The sequence below is a fragment of the Limulus polyphemus genome, unplaced genomic scaffold, assembly GCF_000517525.1.
Source record: "Limulus polyphemus unplaced genomic scaffold, Limulus_polyphemus-2.1.2 Scaffold4449, whole genome shotgun sequence".
Lineage (NCBI taxonomy): Eukaryota > Metazoa > Arthropoda > Merostomata > Xiphosura > Limulidae > Limulus > Limulus polyphemus.
In genome coordinates this window covers 65,842-78,609 of record NW_013670059.1, presented here as the reverse complement: position 1 = coordinate 78,609, position 12,768 = coordinate 65,842, and the positions used below count along the sequence as shown (strand labels likewise).

General features: G+C 32.7%; 1 protein-coding gene across 9 annotated transcripts in view; it reads left to right on the top strand.

The window, feature by feature from the left end:
* Positions 1-12,768, top strand: part of LOC106471164 (insulin receptor substrate 1-like) — a 28,389-nt gene that overhangs the window by 4,483 nt on the left and 11,138 nt on the right. For all 9 annotated transcript variants that reach the window (XM_022399792.1, XM_022399785.1, XM_022399790.1 and 6 more), the window contains exons 2-7: positions 675-823; positions 2,240-2,382; positions 4,208-4,450; positions 4,801-4,923; positions 7,633-7,719; positions 11,592-11,689. In XM_022399792.1, the coding sequence (XP_022255500.1) occupies positions 675-823; positions 2,240-2,382; positions 4,208-4,450; positions 4,801-4,923; positions 7,633-7,719; positions 11,592-11,689 (843 nt within the window). The remainder of the gene's footprint in view (positions 1-674; positions 824-2,239; positions 2,383-4,207; positions 4,451-4,800; positions 4,924-7,632; positions 7,720-11,591; positions 11,690-12,768) is intronic.

Genomic DNA, 12,768 nt, shown 5'->3' with positions numbered 1-12,768 from the left:
GTACATGTGTATAACAACAGTGTGTGTGTACTTGTATAACAACAGTGTGTGTGTGTACATGTGTATAACAACAGTGTGTGTGTGTACATGTGTATAACAACAGTGTGTGTGTGTACATGTGTATAACAAGTGTGTATATGTGTACATGTGTATAACAACAGTGTGTGTGTGTGTATATGTACAACAACAGTGTGTGTGTATACATGTATAACAACAGTGTGTGTACATGTATAACAACAATGTCTATACATGCATAACAACAATGTGTGTGTGTATATGTGTACATGTGTATAACAACAGTGTATATGTGTACATGTGTATAACAACAGTGTATATGTGTACATGTGTATAACAACAGTGTATATGTGTACTTGTATAACAACAGTGTGTGTGTGTGTACATGTATAACAACAATGTGTGTACATGTATAACAACAATGTCTGTACATGCATAACAACAATGTGTGTACATGTATAACAACAGTGTGTATATTTGTGTTCTTAGTTTCTCATTTAACTTGTTTTGTACACAAATAACTTCTTTACAGTTTTTATTCCTTACTCAGGAAAATTCTATGAAGGTCACTTTTGGGTAATATTGTTGGTATGGTTTCAAATTTTTGTCCAGTGACGGGCTTGAAGATATGCTGTTGATCAAGTACTTTCTTTTTGCAGAACACGTGTGGCAGGTTACAGTGAAGCCGAAAGGGTTAGGAAGCAGCAGAAAGATAACGGGACAACATCGGCTTTGTCTGACAACTTCTTCTCTCAGTTTGTTCAAGATGAATACTCATTGTGATCATAATGAAACTCTTGAGTTTCCTGTAAGCCAAATCTATATAATTAGAGGATATAATTTAACTATGTGATCATTAAAATTAATACAAAGTTTACAGTTGAACATTATATAATGATATCTTTCTTCAGCTCAGCATGGAAATGTAAGGTGAATATTACTACATGACAGAGACCACTTGTTTATCAATCAATATAGTTTTATCTGTAAGTGTATTTAGTGTTTAATCTGTATGCAGAGTATTTTTTGGGGTGGGTGGGTTTTAGAGTTAAGTTTTTATTTGAACAATGTTTAAAGCTTCACTCAGAGTGATTTCTACATTAAATTTTAGTTGTATTACTGCACTAGAGAAATTTCTAAGAGTGAGTTGAAACACATCCTACATATTAATAGTAGTATAATACCTTATATCGTACAATATTATCACAGTAGAGAGTAAAACAGTACATTATATCTTACAATATTATCACAGTGGAGAGTAAAACAATACCTTATATCTTACAATATTATCACAGTAGAGAGTAAAACTATGTTATATCGTACAATATTATCACACTAGAGAGTAAAACAGTACATTATATCTTACAATAATATCACAGTGGAGAGTAAAACAATACCTTATATCTTACAATAATATCACAGTAGAAAGTAAAACTATGTTATATCTTACAATAATATCACAGTGGAGAGTAAAATAATACTTTATATCGTACAGTATTATCACAGTAGAGAGTAAAATAATACTTTATATCTTACAATATTATCACAGTAGAGAGTAAAACAGTACATTATATCTTACAATATTATCACAGTAGAGAGTAAACTATGTTATATCTTACAATATTATCACAGTAGAGAGTAAAACAGTACATTATATCTTACAATATTATCACAGTAGAGAGTAAAACTACATTATATCTTACAATATTATCACAGTAGAGAGTAAAACAGTACATTATATCTTACAATAATATCACAGTAGAGAGTAAAACTATGTTATATCTTCTAATAATATCACAGTAGAGAGTAAAACTTTGTTATATCTTACAATAATATCACAGTAGAGAGTAAAACAGTACATTATATCTTACAATAATATCACAGTAGAGAGTAAAACAGTACATTATATCGTACAATATTATCACAGTAGAGAGTAAAGGAGTATGTTTTACCTTTCAATAATATAAGAGTGTAAAATAATCTGAATTTGTGTAGCAAGATTAAGTATGAATGTGTAAAATGGCACTTGCTATTATAGTACATTTATTGTGCATACAGTAATCTGTAACTCAGCTAGTATTGTAGCATCTGTGTTATGTCCTTTTATGTAAGAAAATTGGTGAAGGGAAACACATGTTTAAAAACGTGTTTTAAATGTACGTCTGATGCTTACAGAGTTGTTAGTTTGAGATGTGTAAGTAAATGGAAGAAGTTAATCTTTAAGCTCATGAGCATTCGGAGGTGCGGCCACTCTGACTGTTTCTTCTTCATGGAAGTGGGGAGGTCAGCAGTGACTGGAGCTGGTGAGCTGTGGATGCAGTCTGAAGATAGAATCATAGCACAAAACATGCATGAAGCAATTCTGGGGTAAGAAAATAACCAAAGAAAAAATTTTTTTAAGTGTTAGCTATTTAACATAGCCTTCCTTCACTTTTAGTGTGTTGTTTTAAATAATTAACACAACTTTACTCCTTCATTGTTAACTAATAATGCTTTTTGCAGTGTTAATATGCCTTGTTAAATACATGCCATAGATATTTCCACTATTAATGTGTTGTATTAACTAATTAGCACAGCTTTCCTGTAACATTAATGAGAATTTGTAAGGAGCGCACTTAGCTAATGTATATTCAAAAATTAACTAAAACATCAATGGTCTATTAGCATGAAGTTTTTTTCCTTAATTTAACAAGCTATTTTGTTATATATCGTTATGATAAGACATGTACATAGCTGATGTCAAGAACATAGGAAAAGGTGCATATCCAGAGATGTTTGTAGTCCTATCTATTCTAGTCTTTCTAATGTTGACTACAGAAATATTCTGTGGTCTTATCTACTCCAGTCTTACTGGTACTTACAACATAGAGTACATTTATGGTTCTATATCTTCTAGTTGTACCGGTGTTTACAAGATGAGTCTGTAATTATATGTACTCTATTTGTACTAGTGTTTACAAGACAGAGTCTGTGTTCCTGTCTACTTTAGTTGTACTAGTGTTTACAAGATAGTCTATGTTCCTATCTACTTTAGTTGTACTGGTGTTTACAAGACAAAGTCTGTGTTCCTATCTACTTTAGTTGTACTAGTGTTTACAAGATAGTCTGTGTTCCTATCTACTCTAGTTGTACTAGTGTTTACAAAATAGTCTATGTTCCTATCTACTTTAGTTGTACTGGTGTTTACAAGACAGAGTCTGTGGTCCTATCTACTCTAATTGTACTAGAGTTTACAAGACAAAGTCTGTGTTCCTATCGACTCTAATTGTACTAGAGTTTACAAGACAAAGTCTGTGTTCCTATCGACTCTAATTGTACTAGTGTTTACAAGATAGTCTGTGTTCCTATCTACTCTAGTTGTACTAATGTTTACAAGATAGTCTGTGTTCCTATCTACTCTAGTTGTACTAGTGTTTACAAAATAGTCTGTGTTCCTATCTACTTTAGTTGTACTGGTGTTTACAAGACAGAGTCTGTGTTCCTATCTACTCTTATTGTACTAGAGTTTACAAGACAAAGTCTGTGTTCCTGTCCACTTTAGTTGTACTAGAGTTTACAAGACAAAGTCCGTGTTTCTATCTGCTCTAATTGTACTAGAGTTTACAAGATAAATTCTGTGTTCCTATCTACTCTAGTTGTACTGGTGTTTACAAGACAAAGTCTGTGTTCCTATCTACTCTAATTATACTGGTGTTTACAAGACAAACAGTCTGTAGTCCTTTCTACTCTAGGTGTACTGGTGTGTACAATGTATAGAGTCTGTGGTCCTATCTACTTTAGTTTTACTGGTGTTTACAAGATAGACAGAGTCTGTAGTCCTATTTAGTGTAGTTGTACTGGTGTTTACAAAGTAGAGTCTGTGGTCCTATCTAATATAGTTGAACTGGTGTTTACAAGTTCAACCCTATGGTCCTATCTCCTTTAGTAGTACTAGTATTTACAAGATAGAGTCTGTAGTCCTATTTATTGTAGTTGTACCGGTATTTACAGTGTATAGTCTGTGGTCCTATCTACTCTAGTTCTACTAGTACTTACAACTTTGTTTGACACAAATAATGGAACATGTTTCTACAGTAATGTGTTGTTTTACTGTGTATGTATTCAATGTCTTTAGTTTGACACAAAGATATTTTGTTTTAAAATAATGTTATTTGTAATAGATGTTTTATTAATATTTTTACATACATGTTAGGGCTATGAAACTTTCAAGGTCGAAGGATGAATTAGGACCAATGTCTCGACCTAGGAGCGCCTCAACCAGTGAAAACAGCAAACCAATTTCATCTCGTCGCCATGGAGGTGTAGTTTCTTACCAGGTACAAAGCATGAGCTTAGAACGGACACCGGGGCTTCCTTCCATAAGAAAGCGCTGTGATAGCATGCCAGCTCGAGCACGAACATGTAGCGAAGGCCAACGTGACTTGATTAGTAATAGGTTAGTATTTGTCCTATAATACACATCCTAATTAAACCAGCAGAGCTAAATTTTGCCTTCATATTGGTTAGCATCAAACTATAAAAACAGTTGTTACTCAAACTTTAGACATTAATGAGGTTATTACTTAGTGTATTCTTCTTTATTTCAAGTTTCCTATCGGATGTATAGATATTTTTGTTTGTTTTGATTTATTATCCTAGAAATCAGAAAAAATATGAGATTCTCTTAAATTTGGAATGATCATCAGAAAATGTTCTTTTTATCGGTTACTCAAAACAGAAACAGAATATTTTCTTAGCTGATAAAACATTTCTGCACAAAGAATTTTATACTTATTTTGATTTTAGTCCTCAGTCTGGAGGATGCTACTCTTCTCCAAGCTGGGCTCTCCATCGGGGAGAGAACCTTCGCCCTCAAAGTACATATGCACGGGCTGTATCTTATTCTCCACCCAGCATTGTTAATATTGGGTATGTATCATGTTATTGTTGGTAACTTGCTGGACTTAATGTTTATCCCTCTCTTGGAATATACAAAGTAATATAATAATTCCAGTGTGTATGAAATTAAGAATAATTTTCTATTTATATTAACTTTAAGCTTTTGTGAAAGAATTCAAAGCCTTTAAGTATTTTAGTTCAAAATATATATAAATTCTTTTAAGGTAAGTTTATGGGAAATATATTAAATAGTTGATTTTTATTTTCTTCTGTTATTGCTGTTTTTTAGCTCATGTATGCTCTTCTAAACAATATTAATAAACAGATAAAATTACATTGTGATAGCAAAATATTGTTTGTGTCACTTTAAGACAAGTTTCTTATTGTGATAAAAGGTTGGGTCTTGGGTTGTAAAAAATTAAATATTGCAGTTTAGGCAGTGGCATCAGAAAGACTACAAAAGTATGTGTGTGTGTGTGTGGTCAGTCAAATGAAAAAAGTGGGAAAATTTTCTAAGGAGCCAACTACAATAATTTTGTTACCTAAGTAAACATGTGAACCAATTCTCAGATATCCTTTGCATGAATACGAATGATTGGCACTTGTGTTGTGTTTAAAATTTCCTAAGTAATTAAAATCAACATTTTATATTTACACAATTTTAAAAACTTTATTGCAGCCATCAATGGCTTCTACGTTAAAAACACTCTACATGTACAAGTTTTGATGTTCTCTATGTCATCTTCAGGAGTTATTTACAAGAAACGATAATTTATACTTTTTCCCATGTCGTGTGATATTACATTGTTATTTACATAATTTGTTGGTCAACCTTTATAATACATAACACCAAATATCAATGAACTGACTACATAATTTGTTGGTAAACCTTTATAATACATAACACCAAATATCAATGAACTGACTACATAACTTATTGGTCAACCTTTATAATACATAACACCAAGTATCAATGAACTGACTACATAACTTATTGGTCAACCTTTATAATACATAACACCAAGTATCAATGAACTGACTACATAATTCGTTGGTCAACCTTTATAATACATAACACCAAATATCAATGAACTGACTACATAATTTGTTGGTAAACCTTTATAATACATCACACCAAATATCAATGAACTGACTACATAATTTGTTGGTCAACCTTTATAATACATAACACCAAATATCAATGAACTGACTACATAATTTGTTGGTAAATCTTTATAATACATAACACCAAATATCAATGAACTGACTACATAATTTGTTGGTCAACCTTTATAATACATCACACCAAATATCAATGAACTGACTACATAATTTGTTAGTCCTCATTGGTCAACCTTTATAATACATCACACCAAGTATCAATGAACTGACTACATAATTTGTTGGTCAACCTTTATAATACATCACACCAAATATCAATGAACTGACTACATAATTTGTTGGTCAACCTTTATAATACATCACACCAAATATCAATGCACTGACTTGATATTTCTTTTTGATTTTGTTTTTAAATTCTATCATTTCTATTGATTCTCTGACATTTAAATGTATTATATTGTGAGGTTCAGCTAAAATTGTGTTGTGTTGTTTCTACATGTTCTACTAAAATCGAATGTAACTAATTAAGTGTGTAGCTGTTGACAGAAGATTTGAACCAAATATAGTAGGTAGAACATTTAAGAAATTTAGCAAAGATGTTAAGATCCATTTATGAAAAATACCAAAAAAGAAACTTTAAGTTTGGCTTATATTCTAGAATTAACAGATCAATTATTCAAATCTTTTAAGAAGCAACAACACTTTTATTCCATTTTTAAATCTATAAATAAGTTTAAGGAAATACTAAATATAAAATAGAATTAGAACATAAAACTGGGATTTACAAAATATAATGTAAATGTGGGAGTCTTTATATTGGTCAAACTAAAAGGAATTTAAAATTCAGATTATCGGAACATAAAGGTTATGTAAGAAATAATAGAATGGATAATTCAGCTATAGAAGAATGTGTAAAAAGCAACACAACACATAATTTTATGGGAAAAAAACTACAAATTTTATGTAAATATAAAATGTTGATTTTAATTATTTATTAAAGGCCATTGCATGATAGCTTACTGTTTGAGCCACAAAAAATTATGTGTGATATATCCTCATAAATTGTTTCCAAAATAAAATTATAACTGAAATTTTGAGATTCAAAATTTTTTATACAAGTTTTATTAGCATTTTTTGGATTAGATAATGAAAGAAATCCAAACTTTAGCCTTAATTACCAATTTTTAGTCTCTGTTGAAATATTTAATCAGATTGTGGAAATAACTAAATTTCCTGCTTGTGTGGAGACAATTTTTCAATAGAAGATACATTTGTCTATAATTATGCACAAGGGCTATCTGTGCTCTGCCCACCACGGGTATCTAGCGTTGCAAGTCTGCAGACATACTGCTTTACCACTGGGGGGCTAGAAGATACATAGACAGAAATGCGTAAAGTTGAATCAATTTTTAAGCATACATTGTTTAAAGTTACATTAAAAAATTCTCCTTTTTGCCATTAAAAGCGGGTGGACAATGACCTGTTGGTTCCCCCTTTATTTGACACCTATGAGTTTATGAACCTGATCTGATGTATTTGAGACTGGTTGTTTTTGTGTGTTAGACATAAGATAATTATTTTAACTCTCACTTTTTGAAGCATATAATTTTTTATCAGTTTGACAGGAGCTTGTTCAACAGACAGCATTGGTAGTGGGCTCTCAACAGATGAGTGTGAAGGGAGTCCTAGCGATTTCCATTTTGGGTAGGTCATTTACTTGTTGAAAATAAGAAGTTGTAACATGTCCTCTGAGAACTAGCATATAAACATTATTCAATAATTAAATACAGAGCTTGTTAAAGTTATAAGTAGGCTTGTTAACAGACTAGGTTTCAACAGAGAACTACTTTTTTGGAAACACTAATCACCTCTACATTGAACAGATAACTAATAAACTGCATGATTTGCAAAAAGTCAAGACTTTGAATGAAACTCCCATCCCTAAAGTAATAACATTTACTGAGCCATTCTAAGATGCAATTAGCATTAGACATCTGTACCCTTCAACCAATAGGAGGATGACACATCTTCCCTTGAGCACTTTGTGTACATCAAAAATTAATTCTTTTCCACAACAATATAGTGCTAAGGCATGTTTTTTTTCTTTCATTAAGAATTTAGTATTTTCTACTTTTAGTTAACATTCAAAGTGTTATTTTTCTTCTCTTCATTATTTTTTATTTGATAAAGAAAGATACAGATTTTTAAAATGTATTTCACTTAGAGATTCTGATATGAATTATTCTCTTTTCTTACATTACTTTGATTTCTTCTCTTTACTAAACTATGTGATTTTGGGACATGTGTTGTTATGTGGTGTATTTAACAGGATTGCTACCCATCATCATTAACATAGTGTTCTGGTTTGGATGATTAATGAAAATAACCAAGGCCTAATTACATTGGACATATCACTAGTACTAAAAATTATAGTAATATTAATACTTTCTATGGATTCAGTTTTGTAGATTGTATTAATTATGATTCCTCATATCCATGTTTCTGAAACCTTCCAAGGTCCAGACTCTTTCCCCTACAAGTTGTCTTATTTTCTTCAAATGTTGAAACTAGAGTTTTTCTGACAGTGTCACCATGTTTGCACATCACATGGTTGGTTCTGTTGTACATTCTTCATCTCAGATCCAAGATTCATGGCATCCTGCTTTTGATAAATCAGGTCTGTGATATTTTTTCTTTTACTTCAGTTGTTTCTACTGGTTCTCAGTTCAGCTTCTTTTCGTGCACCTCAACTCGTAATATTCCCCTCCCCAGTTTTTCCCTTGTCTGTTTGTTGCATTATTGCGGATTTTTTCTATTTCTGATTCATGTTGATTCTTTGTTGCCATATTTTTCCTAAAGTTAAGATTCTCCTCTTTGTTTTGTGTTTGGGATTTCCTCTTTTCTAGTGCTCCTATCCCTTGAATTAGACTCCTGGAGGTTTATCTTGGGAAACTTCATTTTACACCATTCTTGCAGGCATTTTTAGGGAAGTTCCTTGTCTTGTGTTTCCTTTCTGGTGTCCCCCCTTCACAAGGATCCATCTATCATAGTGTTCAGTGATCGGCTGTTTCTGGACAGCTATGATCCTCTGTGAGCTTGGCTTTTGCACTTTGTCCACCTGTGGACTTGAAGAAACCCTTGGGTCACACAGGTTTCCTCTCTGAGTTTTCTTTGTCTTTCAGAGCTCATACCTGTTTGTTTTCAAAATCCTGAGTACTTACACACTGAGAATGCACTCACTGGGTCTGCATTTTCACCACTCTATGGACATTAGACATCTTCTAGCTTTTTGTTCTGGGAGTCATAATCTGCTACAACCTCCTTTTTCCATCAGGATTCTGCTCCTTTGAATTGACAGGTCAGGCTTCTAAGTATAATGACTCCCATTCAATACTTGATTCATTCTGGAGTATTTATCCCTCATTTAGTGAGTGGCCTCAACCTTCTACTTTACATTTCTAAGATATGGAGCTTCTATGTATGAGATTCTGTCTCATTTGGGGTCTTTCACTGTTCTCTTGTTCCTTCTTTTTTCTGGATGTGTCCCCTTCAGTGAACTATGGCATCAGTGGATTGTATTCTTTAATCCTTGTCTTTTCTTATTTCTCTATATATTTACCTGTCACTACTGTGGTGGCTTAGGTTTATCCACATAATTAAGTATTCATCTTCCTAAACCCTTTCTGGACTTACACCTTTTAATAGATGTCTATCTAGTCAGAAGGGGTGTGGTTCTGGATACCTTCACCATTTTTGGTGTTTGGTCTCCTGTGGAGCAGTCTTTCAACAACTGTTTCCTTGAAGTATGGGCAGTTTAATGGACTTGCCTCCATATTTTGTTGCAGCTATTTGGGCATCCTGTTTTTTTCTATTTCTCCCACTCCACATTCATTTCTTACATCAACTAACAGGAAGGTACTTGCTCTTGGGACTTCTACTTTCTTGTTATTGAGCTATACTTTTGGGATTACAACATAATCTGGCTGTTGGTCTTTCATGTTCTGGGAGCTTTTAGTTTAATGGTGGACTTGCTGTATCACCCTGACAAAATCCATCAGCTTAACATCTTCTGTTTCTGGGGATTTTTCCCACTTTGGAAGTCCTTTTATCAATGCATTTGTGACTCTCTCTAAACCACACTCCCACTTTTTGGTCATCATTCCCAGACTCCATGGCTATAGTGTCATTTAATCTGAGTATGGATGGGTTCACCTTCTTTCTTTATGCCTATCCTCTTCTCCATCCTCTTTCCAGGTGACTGTCTTTAAATCACAGTGCCCCTTACCTCTCTTTGGCCAGCTCAGTGATGATTTTCACTCCATTGTCTCTTGGTGTTCGTAAGGCCTCTATCTTTCCTATTTTCAAAGACCCTTTTTACATCAGCCTCGTATGTTCATCTTTTACTCTGAAGTTTCATATCTTCATCTTCACATGTGGCTTTTGTTTGGTCTGTTGTATGACAGGCAGAGTTTTCTCCCAGAGTAGCCAATTTTTTTTCTCACTCTTATCAGCCATTCACCGTTGCCTTTTATCATCACAAGTAGATGATTTATTGATGCAGGTCCATTTGCTTCTTTCTCATCTGGCTTTTTGAAGATAGTCTATTCACTTGTATGATATCTGGTAACAGTGCAGCTTAGTCGATAACTTACTGTTTTTGTCCTACCATTCTCCTATTTTATGGACCTCTTCTGAGCTTTTCTATTAAATTGTATTACTTGTCCAGTTCCTCTTCTGTACTGGAACCTCTGTTTATTTCACAGGACTCTTATGTATCTTCCATTCAAACCTTTGGCCACCTGTTTCATGTACCATATTTCTCTTAAGGCATGTATTTTTCTTGCTTGTGGAGGCAGTACTCTGATATTTTTGCCTTGAATGCCTCCTGCACTGTACCACAAGGAAAGGTTACTTTTATACCATTTCTTCCTCCCCAAGACTTGTGCTGCTTAAGAGACTGACTGGATATTTTTTCCAGTCATTTTCTCTTCCTTTCTCTATATGATCATTCAGACCCTGATCATTTCCTTTTTACTGTTCAGGATATTTGTTGTTTTCTCACTTGCACTGCTCCATTTATATGCAACTCCTCTTTTCTCATAACTTATCCTTCTACTTAACTGATTGGGTTAACTAATTCATTCTGCTTATTAATTCCTTTATGGAAGTTTTGACTTCTTTTGTCTTTTTCATGTCACCTACTATAAAGTTAGTCATCTCACAGCTTTTCTTGCCTTTGGCCATCCACATCCTCTGGATGTGATATTGCAGACAGGATTTGGATGAATTATGGAAAATCTGTTATTAAAACCAAACAACTTTTATGATGTAATCTGTTTAAACCAAGCTTAGCATAGCTCTCTCAATATTGCCCTTCTCAGTGGCCATGAAGTATTAGAACAGAAAATATGTGTTGAATATTTTATCTGCATTATATTTTTTAAACACCCTGACATATTTCTTTATTTGGTGAGTACACATTTTACATCATTATTTCTGTCAATTCCTTGTATATATATGACACAAAGTATATTGGTCTTTATTTTGTATAAATGGATCTGTTTTCTGTACTTCAGAAGATACATCCATCCTCCTGGAGAACTAAGCTTACATACAGAACCTCCCATCAAGGAAGAGATGCCAGATGATTATCTGTTAATGGAGCCAGGCCAAGGTTTGAGAACAGATTTCTTTTTTACAAGAATTGTGATATCAATAACAATAAACTATTTTTATCATTATAATTTTAACTTGTATAGTATGCTCTACATCACTCTTAAAAGTGTATTTGATTCAGCACTACTGTTTAGTAAGTCAGGCCATCAGTAATAATGTATAGATGTTTATTTTGCCATCATCCTAATCTAAACAGTTAATCCTTTCGAGATGGGTCATAGGTGAAAGGCCATGTCATCTTGTTTGTTGACTTACATTCAAAATTTTATTAAACTACTACTTCATGAATTTGTCAATAAGTTTGGTATCAAACTGTAGATTATAATTCAAATTTTAGAACTATACATTACTCAGTTTGTTAATTTAAATGTAAATATTAAAAAATGCAGCACTGGTTTAAATTAGATGTTTGTGAAATCAAAATACAAGCTAGAATATAAAATAAGAAGGTCTTATCTTTTCTATTTGCTAAGATATTGCTCATGTAATAATTCAAACACAGTGGCACCCTGCCCACCTCTTTCAATTTTTGGAAATGCTTCTTTATATACACTTACTTCTATATATGACATGAATAACCAATCAGAATCTCAGAATGTCCACCTAGTGGTTTTCTCAGCTTTTCTAACATGGCTAGTGCCATTTCTTTCTTTCGAACCAAGATTTCGATGAGGTAGGTTGTGTCTTTAGTCTGCTCAAAATTTCATCTTTTTTTAAGAGTAAAATACATCTTAGTTACTAAGCTTGATAAATTATAGTTGAATTACATGGTATTGATGTAGTAATTTATGATTTTTTAGTTATTCAAATGTATATGTAAAACCTAAAAAAATTTTTGTTTCATATCTTCTACATGCAAATTTTTTAAAGGCTTAGCAACCTATGTCAAGCAGCAACTGAGTACAAAGGTTGTAACTAGAAGAGATAATTATTTGCTTTACTTCTTTATTTACTGTTCTGTGTTTTAGTGAAAATATGTTTAAGAACTTATTTCAAAATAGCAATAATCTGTATACATATATAATGTATAATAATTGAAATGTGACTGTAGTTTACAAAATACTAGTCTACTAAAAC